The sequence below is a fragment of the Heterocephalus glaber genome, unplaced genomic scaffold (assembly GCF_053883595.1).
Source record: "Heterocephalus glaber isolate CG9 unplaced genomic scaffold, H.glaber_assembly_v1.0 deba00001550, whole genome shotgun sequence".
In the NCBI taxonomy this organism is placed as follows: Eukaryota; Metazoa; Chordata; class Mammalia; order Rodentia; family Bathyergidae; genus Heterocephalus; species Heterocephalus glaber.
This window is the reverse complement of record NW_028258343.1, coordinates 15,578,362-15,601,816: the sequence shown is the minus strand read 5'-3', so window position 1 is coordinate 15,601,816 and position 23,455 is coordinate 15,578,362. Positions and strand designations below refer to the sequence as shown.

Sequence of the window (23,455 nt, the reverse complement as noted above, 5' to 3'; positions counted from 1 at the left end):
GTTCCCACAGTGCTACTATCATTCAGTCAGACAACTTCAAAACTGATTTGTGTTGTGTGTGTGTGTGTGTGTGTGTTTATGTGTGTGTTTGTGTTTTCTTTCTGCGTTATGACTTTGACAGTCTTAAGGATTGGCAACTTTTCTAGATCTTCATTTCCGCAAAGTCAGTCTCCACGAATACCAGCTATCCATAGAGGCAGCGATGCAGGGAAAATGAAACAGAGGAAAAGTTGGCTTTGGTATGAAGTTCAGCTTCCCCATATATATAGGAGGGTTAGACCTCCCGCGGGTCACTAACCCTTGTTAAAATAGAGATGGTAGATACCAGGTCCCCAACTGTGCCCACACTTGGCCCTCTGCTGTAGAACCTCAGTAACACCTGGCGTGGAAGGGGCTTCTAGGACCTGCGTCAGCCGCACACCCCAGATTCTGTGCCTTTCGTCACCCTGCTTGGTGCCCACAGCACAGCAGCCGGATATTATCAACATCTCCCCCCACTTACAACCTAAGAACGTTAGCACACACCGTGGTGCCTGTCATGTAGTCCATGTTAGTGTTCGAGGTTCATATTATTATAATAATAACTAGTTACATAGCCACGTGGGGATTTATTTATAAATAATTTTATTTTGTAATAGAATTCATAGAATTTTGTTCAGTGTGGCAGGCAGATAATGACACTAGGTCAAAACGTGGTACAGTTTGAAAATATTGACTCTAAGTTTCCTGAGAGGTAGCTTGGCATAAGGAAAAGAAAACAGGGTTTGGATTCAGTGAATCCTGCCCAGCTCTGTTGCTTGGACAGGGTGCTTCCTCTTGCTCTTGCTTGCTGTTGAACCTCAGGGATTTGACCTGTAGAATCATCATGAGGGGTAATTTAGCTAAAAATGTAAGTGAGAAAGCCCATTGTAAACTGAGAGTTCTGTCATACAGATTCCATGTTGTTTGGAGAAGAATTTCATAGGCTAACTCAAATATCCTTTGAAGGGTCCTTGAAATCATTTTGAACCCTCCCTTATCACTGCTCTGAGGACAATATTCCTTTGAATGTGTCCACTCTGATATAATATTCTCAAATAGTCCATCTCATTATTTAATAACTCACATACATCTGTTTATACATGTACACACATACCTATACAGTATGTATGTGTGTATAGTATTTATATATAAAACCCATCCAAACATATGCATGCACCTGCAGTATATAGGTTTAAAAAAATGCGACAATGTGCACATAAATAATGTGCTCGCTTTCCAGTGATCATGAAAGATAAAAAGATAGAGGACAGGAAGAACTGGAGCTTTTTCTAGACAAGAGATGAACTTTGGTCACAGGGGGTGTGGCTGTACAGCAAACTAACTCCAAGACCCTGACTGCCTCCCTTAATTACTGTAGGCCTTCGTTACTATATAGTTGTCCAATCTTTGAAATGACGGGTTGGGTTTGAAGTCCTGAAATTCTCTGACTCTGCAATATTATTTTGCTATGGAAGGTATTCAGTCAGTAGTCAAGGTTGACCTTGCAGTATCTCAAAGAGTAAGTTATTACAGCTCTGCTTTTCCTATATGTACTTAAAATAATACTGTTCACTTAGCAATAGCACTGTTGGAAAAGCATTGGAGTATTTTAATGGCAATCTATTTTTCATTGCAGATTTTAAATGTTAAAATCTCTACTTATAGTGATCAATAGACTTTTCAAATAGTATATTCTAAAATATGCCTTACCATTAATTTTAGTAATTTTCTATTAAATGAAACTATAAATTAGCACAAAGAAAGAAAATGCTAAATGAAGAAAATCAAGAAAAATTAGGAATGTGTACAGTCACCTGCATTGGTAGCACTGCCTGTGTCCTGTGAATTTCACAGAAGCTCCTATTTACAGAAATAATTACAGCAATATATTAGTGGAGAGATTATGCAGACAAAGGCTTATCTCTCATAATAAGATACCTGAAGTGTTCTCTACAACCCATTGCTTCTAATCCATTATACATCATCTTTATAATTCCTCTTGATTCTAAAGTACAATTATCTAGGCGTAATATCTAATCATCAAAGCAAAAGCTAAGGACAATTTTTGAAATAATACATACTATTGCAGAAACATGTGCTTGGAGTTATAAATACACAAAGCAATGCCTTTATAATATTTTCACCAAATGTATGGTATTACACAGACATTTGCATTTATTAGCTCTTCATATTTTTACTTAAATTGTTGTTGCAAGTATAAAAAATTAAGTATGGGTTGCCACTAAAAATATAGCCTGTTATAAAGACACTTAGCCTTTGACTGTTACCTAGAGTGTTGTGACATTATAGCTTTGTTCTTTAAAAATGTTGGTTCTAGAAATGCCTAATTATTGCAATTTATGCTTTGAAGTAGAGACAAGATTACTTTAGAAGTCAAGTAAAGGACACTGTTTCCTCACTAGATTTGTTGCTGTTGCAGCCGTGGAGTTTACTCAGTTAACCTGCCCTTTACATCGAGTTGGGTAGGTTTAACTTCAGTTTTAGATTGTCTGCAGACCCCATTCATATGTATGACTTTCTTTCTTAACAATGGAAGATACTCAGCCTTGCACTTCTCTGCAGCAATACTGTGGATATCAGAAATTCAGCAGTGATCTCTAGGCCATGTTCTGATAGTTGCAGCCTCCTCCCATATGTTAGTAGGGCTTCAGGGTCACAGTTGAATGGCTGGTATCTCTTGGGTCACCACTCAAAACCTGCCATCTTCTAATTTCTAAAAAAAATCAGAAAATTAAAATTTTTTAAATCCCTAATTTATACCTATTATCAAGCCATAAAATCCAAAGGCAGAATGTGCAAATCGATTTGTTCTCTTACACATGCTTATCTTTCAGTTATCCTTTTTTGCTTTGGTTGCACCTAGGAGACCAAAAAACTGAGTCCATGTATTATTGCACACTGTTAAACTGTGTCATTAGGCAGCGATATCATTATGTAAACATCATAGGATGGATTCGCCCAAACTAAGCTGGCTGAGCCATCACCAAGCAATATAACCTTACGGATTCACTATCATATATAAAGTCTACGGGTGACTGAAATATTGTTATGTGGCACATTGACTGTATGTGCACATATCGAGGAACGTGATATGGGTAAGTGGCATACAATATAATTTTCCTTCTCAGTACAATTTGGAACAATCATAGCTGCTTTTACTTTAGTTTATCCTCAGCAACTATATCTAAACATAATCTTGGATAGAGAAATCTATGTTACTTTGTTGTATGCCGAGCATTAAATATGTCATTTAATCCTCACGACAAGCCCTATACCAAAACAAAACTTCTTTATTGAGTGCTTGCTGTACCTGGAACAATCTCAAGCATATTTTCTAATACACTGTCAGCATTGAATATGACCTATGATCTCTATTTCACAGAAGAGGAAATTGAGGCTAAAGAATTTGCCTGTGACCACACAGCCAGGCAGCAACAAAACTACAATCTGACAGAGAAATCTGTTTCCAAAATACAGATGAATTTAGGCTCAATTATTATGTTATTCATGATCCCTGTGTTCCAAGTGAGGACAGCAGGGCTACAATATTCAAAACCTGCAGAAAGTGTGTGTAGTAAGTGGTGGAGCAAGAGCTATAGTCACTTTACCTGAGTGCAAAACCCATGAGAAGATGCAAACCACTCTTTTCCTTGGCTCCTGCGTAGGTTCTGTTCCTACTGCTGCACTCTGAGAAATGAGGGGGCCCTGCAGCTCCTCACCAGAGTAGGCCACTTTCCATTCGCCTTTCATTCTCCCATTTCTACCCTCCCTGTCTTTCAAAGAGACATCGTATTATGAAAGTAAGTTAAAGACAGAAGGAGAGCAGAGGAAAATTGAGCTATGCATAATTTTAGTACATGGGAAGAGAACTTTGGAAAAGTCAGAGTTAAAGAAAAAAATGGATGAAATGAACTCAGAAAAGGATTATTTATTTTTTCTTTCATCCTCCATAATGTTCCAGAAAGAATTTTAAATGAGATTTTTTAAGTTGCTTTTTAAATTCCAATTCAAACATAATTGTTCTTATGAATTTTGCTCCAGTTCACTGAAAGAGGGAAATTGTGATATTAAAAAAACACTTTCAAAAATTTTAAAAAGCAAAGAATATAACAAAATCCAAAAAAAAAGGTATTAAAAAGAAATGAGTAGCTCATAGTTTTGGAGGGGTATTTTTTTTAAGTGTTTCAAATTTCTAATTCTTACATTATGGAAGTCTCTTTTTCTTTACTAACCCTGAGAAACGCCATGCACCAGAACAAATGTTAGAAAGAAACAAGAAATCATCAGTTACTGCTCTTTCTCATTCATGGGATGAGGAAACTGCACCGCAAAACAATAACTTGCCCCATCCTTCAAACAACTTTTAAAACCACGGCTTCCGCATTCAGTGAGTGCCCCACCCAGGAGCTGGTCTGCCTTTTACAAGCATGCATTCACCGCCCGGGTTGAGAAGCCAGGGAATCTCTACCCTGACTCCTCACTGGATCCTCCCAGGAGATTTGAAACAAATCCTGACCCCACTCTACCAATTAATTGGGATCTCTCCCGGTAGAGGCTCGCAGGCATCTGTATGTTTAACAGCTCCCCAGATAGCCATGAGAACCGCAAGGAAAGGCAGAAAGGTCTGCACTGAGCTCGACTGGAAGGACAGCAGGTCACAGACACCTCTCCGCCTGCTTTCTCCCGCTCCAAGCTGCCCTCCAGGGAAGAGCCACGCGAGAGGAAGCCATGCTGTGCACCGCAGGAGACACCATCTTAGTGCGCGCTTGCTTCTTTCAGTCCTTAACATTAAACTTCGCGCCATTCCTCTATGGAGAGTATCATTTCTCAACTTTATTCTTCTAGGACTTGATTTAAACTTTTGTTTGAGATGTAAAATGGAGCTAGGAACTTCCTTTTAAATTGTGTGATTTGACACATTTGTGTGTGACACAAACATACAGACCTCAAGGAAATGCACCAATATAATCATAATAGAAAGATATTTAAGAGTACAATCTATGTCAATAAAATTCAATTTTATTCAATAGTCAGCCCATTAACAAACTGGAACAACGCATACTGCAAGTCAATTTTAAATACACCTTTGATTGTTGTTTTTTTTTCCAGTTATGGTTAAAGGAATTCAACTATAATTTCTATTATTTTATGAGAATGGTAAAAATGAAACTTGATTTTAAATACTATGAGTAAACTTCATTAAAGTATGTGATTATGGCCACCACAAGACAAATGAAGCATAAGATATTTTGAATACTACTCTGTTTTCTTTTATTGGTTTGCTCAAAGCTGGGACATTATTAAGTCTCATTAGAATTTCTTACAGGCTGATAAGAGGAGAGAAACACTTAATTAAATGCTTAATTGAAGTACCCATTATCCAAATCAAAATAAATAAGGGGAGAGTGCCAACTATTGATCTCTTTCTTTCTAAAGTACTTCCACTCTACTCTTAGGCCAGAGACAGAAGACAACGGACGCCGTAGGAAGTTTGTGTCCAACATTGCTTCCCCTGCTTGTCCAGTGTCGTTTTCCTTTCATCAGTACTAGCATGATTTTTAAGTGAGAAAAATGTCCTACTTTGCCAAGGTGATTTTCAGTGGGGTCTGAAAGGCTGATTCCCACCTCCTGAGGAGAAATGGAGCAATGTTCGATGACCTAGAACAAGCTGAATGTGCTCACAGTACTGCTCCCTGGAGTTCTGTGGCCTTCCTCCTGGAAAGCCAGACACTTCCTGGTACATTTCCATAATAAACCGGAATGAAAATGAAAGTCTTCATTTTGTGTATGTCAGCTTCACCAGTAATTTTCTGTTGGCTTTCTGATTTTTATTGCAAAACTGAAAGAAAAATAGATCAGGAAAGATCAATCTTATTGATGGCCTAATGGGCCTAAGACATGTAGAGCTTTTACTGTTTTGAATTTCTTCCTTTTATAGTCTTTAAATTATATTGATATAAATAATGCATCCATGATATGTATTCATTTATTTAATTTTTTGCCGTGTTTCATCGGACATTTGCTAGTTCTCCATCAGGCACAGGAGTAGATTTTAGGTTGTCAGGGACATTGGAACTATCTCTTTAGTCCATATGAAAGTGTTAGTTAAAAATAAACTCCTTTCTCAAGTTTTAAAAAAAAAGACTATTTGAGGCTTTTTCCAGCTAAGAGCTGTGGATGCAAATAAAAGCTTTCCTTGGCTAAAATTTGATCATGGGGAGGCTGCTTGCATCTGTGGGCAAAATGAGGCGGGCAGAGACGTATCTGAGGCATCGAAATTGGCACTTTCGTCTGTAAGTGGCGCTGCCCCTAACACACATGGAGCAAAGTCCGTCTTCATAACCAGTGAAGACTGAAGCGTTGCTAAAATCCGATTCCTAACTCGGCTGTCCCAATTGGCTTTCCTTCTTGCAGACCTGCTCCCCAGGATTTTACCGCCTGCGTCCTGAAGCAGCTGGCCGCACCCCGGGACCCGCCCTGGGCGCCTGTGTTCCCTGCCAGTGCCACGGACACAGCGACCGCTGTGACCCTGAGACTGCCCTGTGCCAGGTGGGTGCTGATGTCCTTGGACAGGTCCGCGCGCTGGTTTCTCTTTGCACAAACACACACCGTGCACAGCGTCCGGGGACGTAACTCTGTGTGAAATACAGCAGACGCGGGAGGAAGACGCCCTCGTGTGCTACACTTTAAAAAGAAGAAATAAGACCACTGGAAATACCACTGTTTCATCCAGAAATAGAATAGCAGCCCCTTAGGCGAGCACCAGAGGCGCTGTCTAAAAATGATGCGAGGTTTTCTTTTCTAGTTAGGAACAAAAGTTGCTTTCTATAAAAAATTTCGGAATTATAGAAAACTATTAAGAAAAAATAAACGTCATACCTAGAATTCAACCTAAATAAAAATGAAATATTTTAGGTACTTCCTCCCGATTTTATATACGTGTTTACAAATAAGACTTACATCATACTGACCATGGGTGCAGTCTTATGTTCTGCCTTTTACGTTTGCTTATCAGAGCATATTTGTTCTAAGTACTCGTTTTAAAATGTATTTTTACTAGTACATACCATATTTGCCATATGTAATGATCATCCATCATAGGAAATTTGTACCTGTACGTAATATGACTCATTTCATCTTTTTTCCCCATTTCCCTCCCCACCCTTCAATCTTTCTTCTCCCCATTTACAAAACCTTTCTTCTCAGGGCTGGGGATTTAGCTCAGTGGTTCCATCACCTGCCCTGCAAGCGTGAGGACCCAGGTTTGATCCCCAGTACCAAAAAAACCCCAAACAAACAGACAAAAATCTTTCTTCTCCTTTCCATTTTTTCCCTTCAGTTCTCTTTTTTTTAAAATCCATTTTCCATTCCTTCCCCTCTCCCTCTCCCTCCCATTTGAACATGTTCTTCCATCTTCCCAACATCTATCCTGCACTGTGCTTATTTACCCTTTGGGTTTGTCATACAAGAGAAACAATACGATATTGAAACGTGTCTGATTTATTTCACTTGATATTATGGTCTTGAGACGCATCCATTGATCTAAAAATGATTCAGGTTTATCCTTCTTTATGGCAGAATAGTACTCCATTGTATATAAATACATTTTCTTTATCCATTCAACCATTGATGGGCATGTGGGCTATTTCCAAGATTTAGCTATTATAAATTATGCTGCTATAAAAATAGTGTGCATATATCATTGTGGTATGATGCTTTTAACTCTTTTGGGCACAGCTGGGTCAAATGGGACCTCTAGTTTGGGTTTTTAAAGGAATCTTCATACTGATTTCCATAGTGCTTATACCAGTTTACACTCCCACCAACAATGGAGAAGGGATCCTTTTTCCCCATAGCATTTGTTATTGGTTGATTTCTTGATGATAGCCCTTCTTTCTGAAGTGAGATAAAATCTCAGTGTTGTTTTAACTCAAATGACCAGTGTTAGATATTCTTTAAAATCTTTTATTAGAAATCTCGTCATTTAACCATTCCCCCTATATTTGAGGCTGCTCTTAACTTGTTATCTCCTCTCTGGCACCCTGCACTGTGTCCATCCACTATCTGCCTTGGAAAGATCAGAATTCTCATGTCCTTTGCACTTAGTATTTACATCACCATAAGGAATTCCAGTTTCCTGAGTTTCTGCTCATACCTAGACGCTGCTCCCCATCTCTGTACTCTCCTCTCCCCATTTCCTGCCTATTTCCTCCTTTAGTTATCCCTGAAACCCTTTCACCAACCCTGTGGTGGACCTTGTGGTCAGTCATCAGCAAAATCCCCTACCCAGTTCCTAGTTCCCTTAATGTTCTCTTCATCTTTCCTAATTGAAACCTGGCCTTCTGCCTGCAGGCTGCTGCCCATGTCTCTGTCTGTGGTAAGCACTGTTTTCTGTGACTCTTCATTCCCCTAAACCTGAAGGGAGGACGGATGTCCCTAACCCCCTGTGCCAGTCCTGTGTCCTCTTCCTTTTCTCCTCCGCAGCACCACCTTTGAGTCTCACACCCCCATCTATTTTTCCACTGCATCTGCTTATTAAGGTCACCTACTAACCCTTGCATCATGCATCTTCTTCCCTGGAGACTTCCCCTGTATCATTTCCATTCTGTCCAGCACCACTGCTAACATAATCCTTGGTCATCTTAATATCCATAAAATTTAATTCTTCCATAGACACTCTAGTGTCTTGTGCCTCCATCCTGAGTCTTATTCTTTGACTGCCATTTGTTGTCTTTAAACTTCAACACTTTTAATCTTACCTCCGATGCTCACACTTGTGCCTTATCTCTCATGCCCTCCCTTCTAAACCAGCTTAGCATCCCCGCCTCACATGCTCATTCCCCTTGCTTCCCCTCACACATTCCCACTCAGTTTACCCCTCGGTGCTTAAGCCCTGTTCTCCCAGTTCTCCACACTTACACCTCTAAACCAAATGTTGCTATAGAAAGACAACTGTGCCTCCTACTCTCGCCTCAAATCTGTGATCATTTCTCTTCAAGTGCATCCTCTGTGCTCTCAATCCTGGTGTTATCTCTGGGCGATTTCCTCCCAGACATTTCTGGATGACTGTTGTATAATTTCCCCTCCCTCTTCAGCCCCAAACCTCCCCGCCTGCCTCTTCCCATCCTCCTCCCACTCAATTGTTGGTGTTGTTTCCTATTTCGTTGATAAATTGAAAGCAATGAGAAGTGGGGCACACAAACCCCCACTGCCTCAGGTACCCACCTTCCTGAATCTGTCCCCTTTAATGCTATGTTTCATTACTTTGGATGAATTGTTCTTTCTAGAAAAGACCAAGTCTTCAGAGACTTTCTAGATCTCATCCTCCCTGCCACTCAAGTCCGCCACTCTGGGTAACCTCCTCTCCCTCCAGCATGTCCCCTTAAACCAAAAACCAAACCTTTGTGACTCCATTTCACTTCTAGCTACCACTTCCTCCTCCTCCTTCCGTCAGAGTTGACTGTACTCTGTCCGTAGCTCCTCTCCGTCCATGTCTCTTTAGTTACTAAAACCAGGCTTTCCCTTCCACCACTAAACCAGAGCTAAAACCAGTGCTCAGCCAGGCTGTGTCTTACTTCACCTGTCAACAGCAGTTGATGCTGAGGATCTCCACATTCCTCTTGAAATGGTATTTAGTTTGCTACTCTGGCTATGCCACATTGAGGATTTTCCAACTCTGTGTTTTTTTCTTCCCATCCATTGCTTCTTTCTCCCCATTATCCTGAAGTTTACCCAGGATTGTTCCCAGACTCAATTCATGCAGCCATTTGCATTGCCGCAGGAATCACACTGTCAGGAAGAACAGGACTCCCAGATGTCTGCTAGGAGCCCATGATATTTCCTCCAACTCCCATGATTTAATTTTAAACATATCTTTTAATCTGCCTCAAATTTATTATGGTGTGGGGAAATAATCTATCTTCATATGGACATTACTGTAAAGAAAGGGTTATTGATATTTCTTTTTTCCTCAATACATTATGGGATCAGAGTAAACACAAATTTATTTTATCCATAGTCAAACATTTAAAGATGATCTATTCTGTTCTACTTACCTTTAAGTTTTGTTACAATGTTTTGCTTACCTTCTTTTTAGATTAAATTGTAGTATGTGGTAAAGCAAGGCCCTTTATCATTCTTTTTTGCTCATTTCCTTAAATAGATGCTCATATGTTCTTTCAGCTGACATTTTTATTCGCTATTTCAATCACTTCTCCCAAAAAATGTTACTAGAATTTTGATTGGAGTTACGTTAAGCCTATTTGTAAAGACTGCTGCGTTTGCATTGTTCAGTTTAGGACAATGGAACAATGTAAACACAGGACAACATATTCCTCAAGAAAGGAATATGATACTCTTCTCAAACATTTTATGTCATACAATAAACTATCTCAGTATTATCAAATCATACATTTTGACTTGAAAATTATTCCTATATATCACATATTTTTATTCCAATAATAAATGTTACATTTTTGTTTCAACATAGTACATTTTCTAACTGGTCATCATTGGTGAAATATGTTTAGTACATATTTATTGTCCAACCCCTTTTATTTTACTCCCATAAGTTTTTAATTGATTATTTCAGTTACTTTTATAGTTACAATGATATTATTTTTAAATAATTATAATTGTGTTTTTCTTACCAGGACCTATATCTGTTACAATATTTTTCATTGATTCACCCTTCTAAAAAATGTTAACTAAGAATAATCAGCTTCCTATTTTATTCCTGATTTGAATATGAATATCTCAAATATTCTACCCAAATATGATGCAGGTGCTTCACTTAAGAAAAATATTCCTCATCATACTGAGAAAATATATTCCTGTTTTCTAAAAGATAGTTTCTTTCTATCCTGTTAAGGTATTTAAATTTATAGTATGCTTACTTGTGTAGGTTAGGTTGGAGGTGTGAGACCCTGTCTCAAAATTATAAAAAAAGCTTGAAAGGGCTGGAGATGTAGCTCAGTTGTGGATTACTTGCCTAGCACATGTGACTCCTGAGCTCAATTTTCAGTAAGGCAGAAAAAGGGAGGTGATCATGCATATATTTTTTCACCTTAAGCAGGTGATGAATGATATTATTGACTAAGTAAATAACTAATACCAACTCTCCTTGAATTTCTGAAATAGCTGGTTTAGGTGTAATATTCTTTCACTATCTGCTTATCTGTAAAATTCAATAATTTACATAGAGGGGTTAATGTATACATTTATAAATAATTAAATTCATCATTCTTATGCAGTTTTGTTGATGTTTTTATCAGGATCATGTTTGCTTAATATGATTAATTTAGAAACTTTCGCAAAGGGTGCAACCTAATTTTATTTTTATTAGGATAAAAGTTATTGTCTGAACATTGTCCTCTTTTGACCAATTGGTTATTATAGCAATTTTTGTTTTTTAGGAATGCTGTACGCAGGTCTGTTTTTCTGAGAAATCCTAGATGAAGTAAAAACTAAATAAATATTTCCATCAAACACACACAGCTAGTGTAAATTGTTATGCTCTGAATTTTTATATTTTCCTCCAGGGAATTTACAACTTTTGAATTGAGACAACTTCATTTATCTTTGACACAAGCCCATGAGGCAAATGGGAAACAGCTATTATAATTCCCATGCTGTAACTGAAGAAACTAAGGCATACTGATTTTTCTCCTATGTGGAATAGTGATCCTGGTTTATCCTGGTTTAGCGTGTCCACTGCACAGTGTAGTGTTATCTGCTTTCAGACAGCAGCGTGCGTGGATTCTACAGTCAGGCTTTCCTTTTGCAAGTGCTATTTGTTTGTGTTTGCAGTACATAATTATTACATTTGTCATGGGGAGTTGGTAAGTGTCCATAGCACACCTTAATGCTGTTTTCATCCCCTTTGCCTACCCTTCCCCCTCCCTCCCTCCATCTTCTGGTTTCCTACCTTTCTGCAAACAATCTGTCTCTCTCCTTCCTATCGTCCACCTTTACTTTGCTCTCTATTAATACTCTGAATTTCTCATATAAGAGAAACTATGTGATGTTTAAGTTTGTGTGTCTGATTTATTTCATTGAACACTATGGTCTCATTCAGACTTTCTTGACTCAAATCCTGTCTTCATTCTTACTGGTCTCATGAGCCTCATCAATTTCTTTAATTTCAGTATGGTTTGAGTTTCCTCATTTCTAAATTTATATATGTGTATATAAATTTATATATATATATATATATGTTCACACACTCATATATTCCTACTCAGAATTTTTATAAGGACCCAATGAAATACTCAATACAAAGGGTTGGGACCTTTTTCTTTAGTACATGGTAAACTCCATGAAAGTAGTAGTTATGATATTGATCATAATGATGATAATTAGTATACATCATTAACCCTTTGTAGTTTCAGAAACAATCAGCTGATAATCAAAAGGATGAAAAGCATTTGTACGTCTAGGACTGTGCTAGATTTTCTTACTTAGTCTTTTTGGGCTGTTGTAACAAAATGCCATAGACTGGATGGCTTATTAACAACAGAAATTTATTTCTCATGGTTCTGGAAGGTGGAAGTTTTAAGATCAAGGCCTAGAAAATTTGATGTCTGCTGAGGGCCTGTCTCCTGGGCATGGATGCTGCAAGGAATGAGCTAACTTCAGGTCTATTTGGAAAGGATTTTAATCCCAATCATGAGGACTTTATCCTCATGATCAAATCACCTCTCAAAGGCCCTGCTTCCTAATACTATCACCTTCTGGCTTAGAATTGCAACATAGGAATTTAGAAAGGACACAGACATTCAGAATATACCGTGCTCTGGTGCTCTCAAGGCAATGATATTTAGAAATGTAGCACTCATTTTCTTTCCTTCCATTACCTCTTTAGTAAAAACAGAGTAGATTGAAAATATATATTTTAATAATTACCCCAAGCTGATATCCCTGTGTAATTATGCCGATCATGGTGCCTAATGACATTTGCAAGGGAAAGGCTGCTTTTTCCTAGGTTTTATTAAGTTCTATGCCTTTTACACTATTAGTTATTACAATACTTCTGTGACTGTTACCCTTTAAGGAAAACATTTTTTTCAAAATGGAAGAATAAAGCATACATGATACTCAACCTCAGGTGGAGGGAGGAGGCAAAGGTAACTGAACTAACTGTTGTGCACACATGCACAAGGAATCACATGATGGATGGATGGGTAGATGGATGCTTACATATTCTCACTGAGTCATCACCACACTCCATGGTCAGGATTATTTATCTTGTTTTTCGCATGAAGCCTCACTTAGCTCAATGAAGATTTTCAACATCATATTATGAAAATGTTACTTTTATTGTATCATAATTCTTATTTGAAACAGAAGAAAATTTGCATCGTTGATCTGCTTCATGGCCTGAAAAGCTGTCAATATCTGCAGTTAAACTATAAGCCCTCTCCTCGGTCAATAGATCTTTAACTGGAAACTACTGTTTGAAGGTGTCTAGTAAACTTTCATTAATCTATCTAACAACCTTATGACATGTTATTATATCTCTGAAAATTAATGGTAAGAAAATTTAAGCAATCTATTAGAGTCTTGTCCAAAAATATTAGAATCAGGTTTCTAAATTACTACTAACTTATTTTCTACAAACTGAGAAGGAATAAATGTATACTTACTTGATTAAATGAGTTTAGTTTTAAAATCCCAAGTGAATTATATCCTAGAGTATGGATAGAAACTGCAAAGTTACTAAAGGTCATATGTGAGAAATATTTAAGAAATCATGAGAATATAAATTTATCAGAAGATAGCAATAAAATGGCTGTTCACATTTTATAAGGAAAAGGAGAATATAGGAAACTAATGTTGATCTCCAGTGAACCTTGAGGGTAACTTATTTAACCACTGTCAGCTATAGAAACTGTGTTTCCTGTGAATCAGAATAGAGTCCTTCAAAATAACACACATCACACTGTATTTTGCTATATATTGCCAAGGTTATATAAAGAATATTGAGCCCCTGGTTTCCTGAATCTCAGTATAATATCAATTTCCTTGGATAGTGGGATATGTCGTATCTCAAATTCAGCAAAGCTAAGAGCTAGAACACGTGGCAGCGAGAAGGCTCTAGAGATGTCTCCGGTGGTAAGACAAGGGCTTTGAGTCTGGCTCTGCTGTGCTCAGTCCTTTGAATGGGACCTGTCAGATACTCGTGACATAAACCTGCAAGTGTAACTTCATTCATTGCATAGTGGAAAAACTTCTCTCCAGTGGAATTATGCCCACAATTAACAATGTAAAGTTTATAGAGAAGGTTTTGAACTTAGCTCATTTGCCCCTTCATTCTTAGGCATTTGCTAATAATTATTTCCATATGCCCATCTTATGGTGGATGCTGGATATAAAGATGTGAATTCCATAGGTCTTGGCCTGTAGGAGCTCATTGTTTATTGCCCAAGGGAAAAACAAAATTGCACCTAATATTGATTCATGTGACATACGAGTTCTTAGTTGTTTGCACATTGGATAGAGACCAAAAGTCATTGTTATTTGTGCAAGACCCAAATTAAGGATGGAAGTACATTCAATATGTTTGTAAATCATAGCTAGAAACTTATAAGCCACTGTATTTTGAAAGAAATTTGGAGTAACTGGGACTTTAAAACATTTGACTTGAAAAAAAGTTTAGGAAGCAATATTGTTCTTAAAAAATGAGTATCTTCCCTGGAAAATGGGAATTAGACTTAATCTGTGTAGCTTTATAAGACAAAACTTGGTCACTGACTGAAAACTAGAATGCAATTTTTCAGACATCACAAGTGAGAACTTCATAGTTTAGAGTTATGCAAGGTGAGGACAGCCTTATAAGAATTCTTGCATTTATGATAAAGAAAGTATAGGAAAGACTCATCTAAGGAACTGCTTCCCTTAGATGTAAAATAGCACAATCTTATTGTGCATTTATTGATAAACTTCTCATGAGATATATAAAGTACAGAAATTTTTCCTAAAGGCTAATTTCTATACAGGAGCAAATACATACACTATTTGGCAGCATACTGGAAAGTCGATCAAAAGGGCTGTGTCAGAAAGTTTCAAAAATAGCATCAAGATTTATGTGTTGTGTTTGCAGACCTAAGCAGGACATTTGATTCACTTAACTGAGTACAGAATGTCAGCAACCTTGGGGAAGATTGACTATCCTGAGAAGTTACAATATTTACTTTCTTTCTGAAGAAATTATATAAAGTTTCAAGTACAAGAAAAGTGAAACCGTACTTTTGAATTTCTGTATTTTAGTAATGATAATTATCTTTAAGTATTTTGATATGGTTATTAATGTTACTTTAGGTTATTAAAAATAATTCATTAAGCAGTGATTTTATTATAAAAGCAAAATGCTAAAAATTATTGTTGAAGATCCCATGTGCTTTTGGCACATGTTCATTTCTAAACCATAAAATATGTTCTTAAAACACTCCCCGGTTAATACTTATTCATTATTTGACATCTTGCTGAAACATTTGAGACTGGAATTCATAGACAATTGCTCTTCCTGGGAGCCATTATCTCTTACAATGCTACTTTTAAATATGGAATGGGTATTTTATTGCTAAAATATGGTGGCTCCTTTGGATGGATGAATAAGAAAGGATTATGGTGCTTAAATCAACATCAAAATATAACAAATCATTTTGTCCTGATAGCCACTTTCCTGTATTTATTAGACTGAAACTTGTTTTTCTTCATCTTAAAAATATTATGATATCCTAGGGTGTGCAAAAGAAACAGTAGCTAGATAAAGCCAGAGGGTAAGCAGGAGAGATTAGGAAAGTCTTCCCCATTCATCCTGATGGTGAGAAAGATCCATGCAGACTCTCAAGCAAGAGAAGGACATGGTTTGATTTAAGCAGAGTGTGGAGAAAACACTGGCTGACACATTTGGAAACAGAGCCTTTAGCTAGGAGGCTATTCTGATAATCCAGGTAAAAGATGTCAATGGCCAGATAAAATTAGTAGCAACAAGGAAATCAAGAAACAGAAAAATAGAATTGTAGAACAGTGAGCAAACAGATATCTGGGCTAAGAAAAACCTCTAGGTTGCTGACCTGAGCCATTCAGCAGATGATAGTGACCACCAGCTGAAACAGGAAACTGGAGAATTAGCAAATTGAATGAGATTAGCTTCATAATTGACCTTTCAGAGTCCAGGTGCTTTTGTGTTATACAATAAGATCTACCCGAGCAGCAATTAGAAATACAATTTTGGAACTAACTGGAGATATCAATGATAAATATATAAAATTCAGAGTTTTGGGCACATACGTAACTAATGTCAGAGTAATGGATGAAATCCCCAAGGCAGAATGTGTAGGAAAAACAAAAGATGAAAGCAAAAACTTGAATCAACAAAATCAATCTTACTAGACAGAAAGGGAAGAAAGAGTCCACAAAAGATAAGAATAGCTACAGAGATAGGAAATGCATCTACCGATTTTATTAGTATGGAAACAGAAAATTGCAGAGAAAGAATGGCCAGAAATATCAGGTGGTGCGGAGAATTCACATATCATGAGGACTGATTATTGTCAATAAATTTCAGTTTAGCTAGGAAGATCTTAGGGATGAGCCAGGGACAAGACAGAATACTATGTCAAAGAGATGGGGAAAGGCAGACAAAACCATGCATTGTTTGGAAGGAAACAGAGGTGCACCCAAATAGGAGGTTTCATTTCTTTGAAAACAGGAGACTATCCTCTGCTAAGGGCAAAGTGGAAATTTAGGACTGCGGTTGGACCTGTCGTTTTGGAAAACTGGATCTCTTTTACATCAAGCTGTACAATGCATCTGCAGACAACACAATGTATTTTCAAATACAATGCCAAAAATGCAAAAGACCAATAGTCTAAAATTGATAGTGGCAATGTCATGGATTCACTGCAGAGAGGAGCATAACCTCTCTAAAAAACATAACAATTCCATGGCAATGTCTGTGGCGACCTGACTTTAGTTATCATTTGTCGTGAAAACTGCATCTCTGGTACCATTGTTTGCCTTGGGAGGCAGATGAAAGTTAAGCGCGCTCTTCTGGGTGGACTGAAGCAGAGCCCGCAGACTCCAGTCAGCCCAGTTCGCCTTGGACCCTGCAGACAGCCTTGTAACTTCCCCAGTGGCTCAGGACAGCAGCTCACTGACATCTACACCTATTTGGCTCCAGATTGTGCTGTCTCACTTTCTCTCTGTGTTCTGTTTATAGGAAGTAAATCACTGCTCTGAGTACCTCAAATCCTGTCCTAGAAAATCAAGCTGAAATCCAACTCCAAATTTCCTTTTGTTTTTTTGACTCACAAAATCAAGTGCTGCAGTTTCACTAAACAACATTTGATATTGCGTTTTGTTGTTTATTATTGGCTAGGCTTTTGTCCCCTGAGTCAAATGTATTTCTGGAGGGTAGGACGTTGTTTTCCTTTACTTCTCTTATTGGATTCTCTTAGTGTCCGTGTCATTGCCTAGAGGTGGCTCTTCCTATGTCCTGGTGTACAGTTGTTCTGTATTAAATGTCATTCTACTCTGTGACACTTTCAATTTCAAAACTTTTTTTTTTGGTTGTTTTTTCTTTGGTACTGGGGATCCAACTTAGTACCTCGCGCTTGCAAGGCAGGCGACAGCACCACTGAGCTACATCCCCAGCCCAATTCCAGAACTGTTTATATACTACTCTGACACTTTTCTCATTTTCTGTGGAAGTGTTCTAACACTTTTCACCCCAATATCCCTTATTATGCAAATATGGAGGACGAAATATGGATGTAAGTTTGCTCATTTCAAGTTGAGTTCTCTGTACTTATACAGAACCAACATTTGGCAGAAAAGTAAATGGATAACATTCTTCAGATGGTGGAAAGGCTGACCTTTTTTTGTTCATGTTGTCTCTCGGAGCCTTTATGCTTTTCATTTGGGCTTAGCTTCATAAAGTCTGCTGATGGGCAGGTACTGAGGCCCCGGGAATCCCAGCACTTCTGCGATACCTCATACAGACAAACATGGGAAGGGAAGAGACTTAAATGGCCAGACAACCAGTTTAAGATCCTTTAAATTCTCTTTCCCAATTTAGAGTAAAAGGAAAACGTACACAGAAGTTGATACAGGGAAAACAAATTCTTCTCAATATAGCTACATAACACAATAACCATGGTATTTGTTTCTCAAATGAAAGGTATACAAACATATGTTTTCTCTTAATGAGAAAGTCCGCATGTGTGTTTGAGTGTGTGTATTCATGAACACACACACTCATAGGTGGTGTGCTGTATGATCAATTATATTCAATGTCTCATCAAAAGAAAAACAATCTTTTTCTCCCTTTGCCTTTACAGGATTGTCAGCATCACACTGCTGGTGATTTTTGTGAGCGATGTGCACTGGGATACTATGGAATTGTCAAGGGATTGCCAAATGACTGTCAGCAATGTGCTTGCCCTCTGATTTCTTCCAGGAACAAGTAAGATTGAGAAATAGAACCATATTTCCCAATCGTTATTGCCATCTGTCCAGCACATGGGCTGTCTAAGACTTGGCTATTTATATGTAGACAAAGTCTTAATCTAAGACAGAGATTTTTAATATAAAAACATGACAAAAGTCAGTTTGTATATTATGTGGTTCATTTGTCCTTTAAAACCCTGTCCAAAGTAAATAATATTCATGAATTCAAATGTAAGTCCAAATATTAACAGAAGATCTGCTTATAAAATAAATTATATATGTACAAATGTACATGGTTTCATAAATATACAAGTGTAGTGTTTGCATACAGTTCTGCCAAAAATTCAGCTATGAAGGATTGTTTGGGTGGGTACCATATCATTTTTTGTGGCTTTTTCCATTTATTTCATGTGTTAAATTCACGATTGGGAAATAATTACCAAGGAAACAATTGAAAAATACCACAGAGAAAACAGGATGACTTATTGTTATGCTTTAAAAAGGTCAGTATCTGACAGAATCATAGCCTCCTTTCTGGTAAGATGGTTTGAACATGGTGCCATGGAAACACAGTCATGAGGGAAAACAAATGCTGGGATATCTTATTTCAATGCTGCTTGAACATTCAGCCTTGGTTTATAGTTTGATGAAAATCCCTAGGTGTTTCCATTTACCTTTTTGCTAAGCTCGTACTTTCTGTTAAGTGACTCATAGAATTCAATCTCTAAGTGGTAAAGTAGTTTTTCTTTAGGGATCTGCTTTGGAAAAAGAAGATACAGATGTTTGTTCAGAATTAGAATTCTGGACACCTTATCTTGAGTACAAAAGAGCAACAAAGCAAGTCAGACAAAAGCCATCTTTCCATTTGTGCCTATTCACTTGGGTTCTTCATCTTCAGCTTTGCATACATTCCAAAAACAATTGTATAAAGTTTTGTCCTTTCCCCCTGGAATCTCCCCTTTTTTCTTGGCCAGAATTGCAAACTTTTTCTGAGTTTTCAATTGTAAATCTTTAAGTAAAATGGATATTGACTATGCTAATGTACATCATCTCATTATTCACTAAAGCACCAAATGGTAGGTGTATGAAACATAATATTATTTTCATCTCCTTTTCTCCAATCCCCCTCTGATGCCAATATGTAAACAAAAGAGTGTTATCTATTTTCCTGTTTATTAAAATGTGAGCAATTTAGATTAGAAGAAAATCAGTCGTTCATTAATCATTCATTCTTGAGTACACTATAAAGCAAGCTGCAAGAAGTATGAGGGAAGTGTACCATTTCTTGGAGAAACTCACTATGAAACATGAGTCTTAAGAGGAGTTGACTTCAATGTTAAGAGAATTCAAGGACGTACAACACTGTACTTAATTTTGGAAGCTTTAAGAACTATTAAAGAAATGGTTGTATGTATAATAGATTGTCAACAGTGGACTGAAGCATTGTTACTGGTGGGATAGTAGGGAGTGATATGAGTAGCTTAGAAAATACAATGCCCAAGGCATATTTTAGAGCTAGCAAGTAGTAGAATTTGGAGCATGGCCCTTAGACAGAAGTTCATAATTACAGACGAAAATGAATGGGAGAATAGAGCCCATATTATACAAATCCTTGAATACCATCTAATAAATTAGTATTTCATTTTTCTATATACTAAAAAGCTGCAAATTTTATTTTTTAAAAAAGATTAAGCTAATCAGAGCCACATTTTATGAAGGCTTTATGAAGTATTGAATATAATGAATTGAGACAGGCAAAGAAGAAAAGCAATGAGACAATTAAAAGGCCATTGCAGTAGCTTAGGCAAGGATAATTAGGACTTGAAGGTAGGCAGTAGCAACAAGAGTGGAGACACAGGGATGAAAACGAAAAATGTGTTCAACACAGCCCTACGGAACTGATACCTGATTATGTGTGAGGGGTGAGGGTCCAGACTAGAGCAGAATACTTAGGGTTTTAGCCAGGCTGTCCAGAAAATGATGGAGCCATGACCTGAAATAGGAAACTCAGCGAAAAGCAGCTGCAGAAGAAAGGCAATTTATGGTTTAAATAGGTTCAGATTGATGCAAAGGGTCTATCTGAATGGAAATATGCAAACAGCTGCAGAAAATGGAAATCTGAAAACTGCAGAAGCAGATGAAGGAAGAAATATGTTAGCAACTGTGTTGAAGTCAGAAAAGATTTCCCAGGCTAATGCTACCCAAGGGGAGCACTTGCAAAGAAGGAAAGACAGGACTCTGGTTGGGTCACCAGCAGAGGACGAAGGGCTATGGCAGGGAAGGGAGACCAGAGCGTGGGCAGTGATATCACTGACACCAAGGAGAGAGGGCGACAATGAACAGCACCAGGCGCTGTCTCTCGGAGGAAACTCCAGGTGTAGTGGCCGCCAATTAGGCTGCTGATGAGTTCTGACAACCATCATAGAAGCAGGCGTTAAGTTTATGCTTTTGAGAAATTATGAAGAATGGAATGCTGCCTTAGTTTGTTAGCAGAATTGATAAAACGGTGTCTTTGCTATTTTGTTTCATATGTGGCTAATAGGATTTGTGTAATTTAAGTATAGTTTTTATGAAAATGACCCTAAAAGAATCAAAATATCAAATTACAGAGACAGTTCAGTTGTTTTTGATCTTTATTGATCACAACCACAATAGGATTTACTTTTTTGTATTCTAAGTCACTTCTCAAAAACTTATCTGTGAGGATTACAAATAGACTGTGAGATACAAACAGAGGAGGCTGATGAACCTCATTTAGTTTGGGTAGTTCATGAGAAACAGAGGGTACAGAGGGCATAGGGAATGATTGCTGACTCAATTCCACAGCATTCCTCAAGTCTTCATCATCTCCTACTGAAACAGATATGGTAAACTTTCCATAGTTGCAACACAGCAGCAGCACTAACACACCCTCAGAGATTTTCGCATACACCCCTGAAGAAAGGTGAGACTTCAGCAGGACAGCAGAAACCTTCTGCAACCTGACTACTTTTCCAATCTTAATGCCCTCTCCTCCTTTCCCGTGAGGCCAAGTTTGGAATTTCTTATTCTTTCCTAAACGTGAGCAGCCATTTTGTTCCAGCTATTACCTGAGACAATCTCTATGAAATCCAATCTACTGTAAAGACCCAGTTCCAGTTCCCCCTCTGCCACAGAAACCTTTTCGTAGCATAACATGTCTTTTTGTCCATTTTGTATCCTCCTGGTACATTTTGTCACATCTTTATTTCAATCAAATATTCTTTGAGAACTTGATCAGCTACTCAGCTGTGAGTTCTCCATCTCAACACCTCGAGTAAGACATGAAATGTATGTGTCCCAGCCTATAGTCATATAGATCTGTCTCACATAGAATTATAAATTTCTCAGAGTTATAAACAGCATTTTATTTATTCCTTTTTTCATCGAAAGATACTTAATAAGGGCCATACTTGATGTTAAGCATGATTCTTAGTGCTTAATAGTCCATGTTTCTTGCCTGCCAGAGCTTATGTTTTATTTTATATGAAAATAAGACAATAAACAAATAGATATAGAGTGTAGTATCAGGTTATGACAATGCTGCTAGGATATACAAAGCAGCCTCAATGAGTATACAGTGGCCGTGGTGCCATTTTAGGTAGGGCAATCAATGATCTACACTAATGAAGGAAGCTTGTGTGGAGACTTGGAGGAAGTAGTGAAGTGAGCCATCTGAATATGTGCAGAAGGAGGAGCAGCCCAGCCAGAGGACAGAAGATGCCCTGTCCCAGAGACAGGGCCGTGAGTGGCCCACAGTTGGCAGACAGTGGAGTTCAGGGTGGCTGGTATAGACTTCATGAGGACAAGAAGGTCACAGCGGAAGCCAGCAAGCTCTGATGGGTAACCAGATAGACTGATGGCTAGAAATCTTGCAGTGATAAGAGGGCAATTCGCTGATGCTGTTGATGGTAGCAGCAGAGGCACTGATAGATAAAATGGATGTTCTGTGAGAGAAAGGAGACAAAGTTGACTCCATGGTTCTTGGCAGGGCAAATGGAAGCATGGAGTGACCATTGCTGTGATGGAGAAAAATTACAAAAAGGTCAACTGTACAACCATAGCTTTAAAGGAGTGGAAACTTAATGTTAGATCTGTTAGGTCTAGTGGGTTTCTTAGAGAAAGGGAAACTTGGTTTTAGATCCATTTCCCTTCATCCTTAAACCTCTTGGGAATGAAAGAAAATATTTACAGGAATGAGTAGAGGGGAAGGAAAAAATCTGAAAACGGAACTAAGAAGCACATCAAGAGATCAGGGATACAACGTGCATCCAGCAATGACACTGAGGAAGAGTAACCAGTGAACTGGGATAAAATCTGGAGGGAGATGGTTTTCCAGGAAGCCAATTCATTGGGGTCAAATCCCAAACAGCAGATACAAAGTACAGGCTCTGTAAGTTTTAAAAAGTCTGTTGAGGGGAGTTTGGAATTTTCACCACAAGGAAATGTAGAAGATGATATTGAAGAGAAAAGCACAAGGATTTCTGAGTGGTCCTGCAGATGAAGGGAAAACTGGGAGTAGATACAGGAACGATGAGTGGAAAGTATCATGGTATCTTCAGGCAAGAAGTTTTCCTACTTTCTCCATCAGGTACTCTTTTACATGATATAAGGAAAAAGCACTATCTGCCACAATATCATAATTCAAATAAGTTTGCATCAACTCTTCAAGGAGAATGAGTACATTCCTATATAGTACTTCAACCCATTTTATTTCTTCATTGAGTACTTTTTCACATTTTATTATTTTCCTGTAAAGGAATCCATTTCAATCACATGGTCTATGTAGAATTTTACTTGCAGTGTCCAAAACCTGTTTCTTGATGCATATCTATGTCTATGAGATTTTGTATGTCAGAGCACACAGATGTACTTGGCATTGAGTTTTAAATTGAAGAGCTAAAAATTTGACAGATTGTCAATTATGAGTTTATGGTTCGAT

The 23,455-nt window shown here is 37.9% G+C and overlaps 1 protein-coding gene across 10 annotated transcripts in view; it reads left to right on the top strand.

Annotated features, from left to right (window-relative positions):
* The window catches only part of Lama2 (laminin subunit alpha 2), a 586,947-nt gene that overhangs the window by 410,833 nt on the left and 152,659 nt on the right, over positions 1-23,455 (top strand). For all 10 annotated transcript variants that reach the window (XM_087190273.1, XM_087190276.1, XM_087190275.1 and 7 more), the window contains 2 exons: positions 6,457-6,591; positions 18,387-18,511. In XM_087190273.1, coding sequence (XP_087046399.1) covers positions 6,457-6,591; positions 18,387-18,511 — 260 coding nt within the window. The remainder of the gene's footprint in view (positions 1-6,456; positions 6,592-18,386; positions 18,512-23,455) is intronic.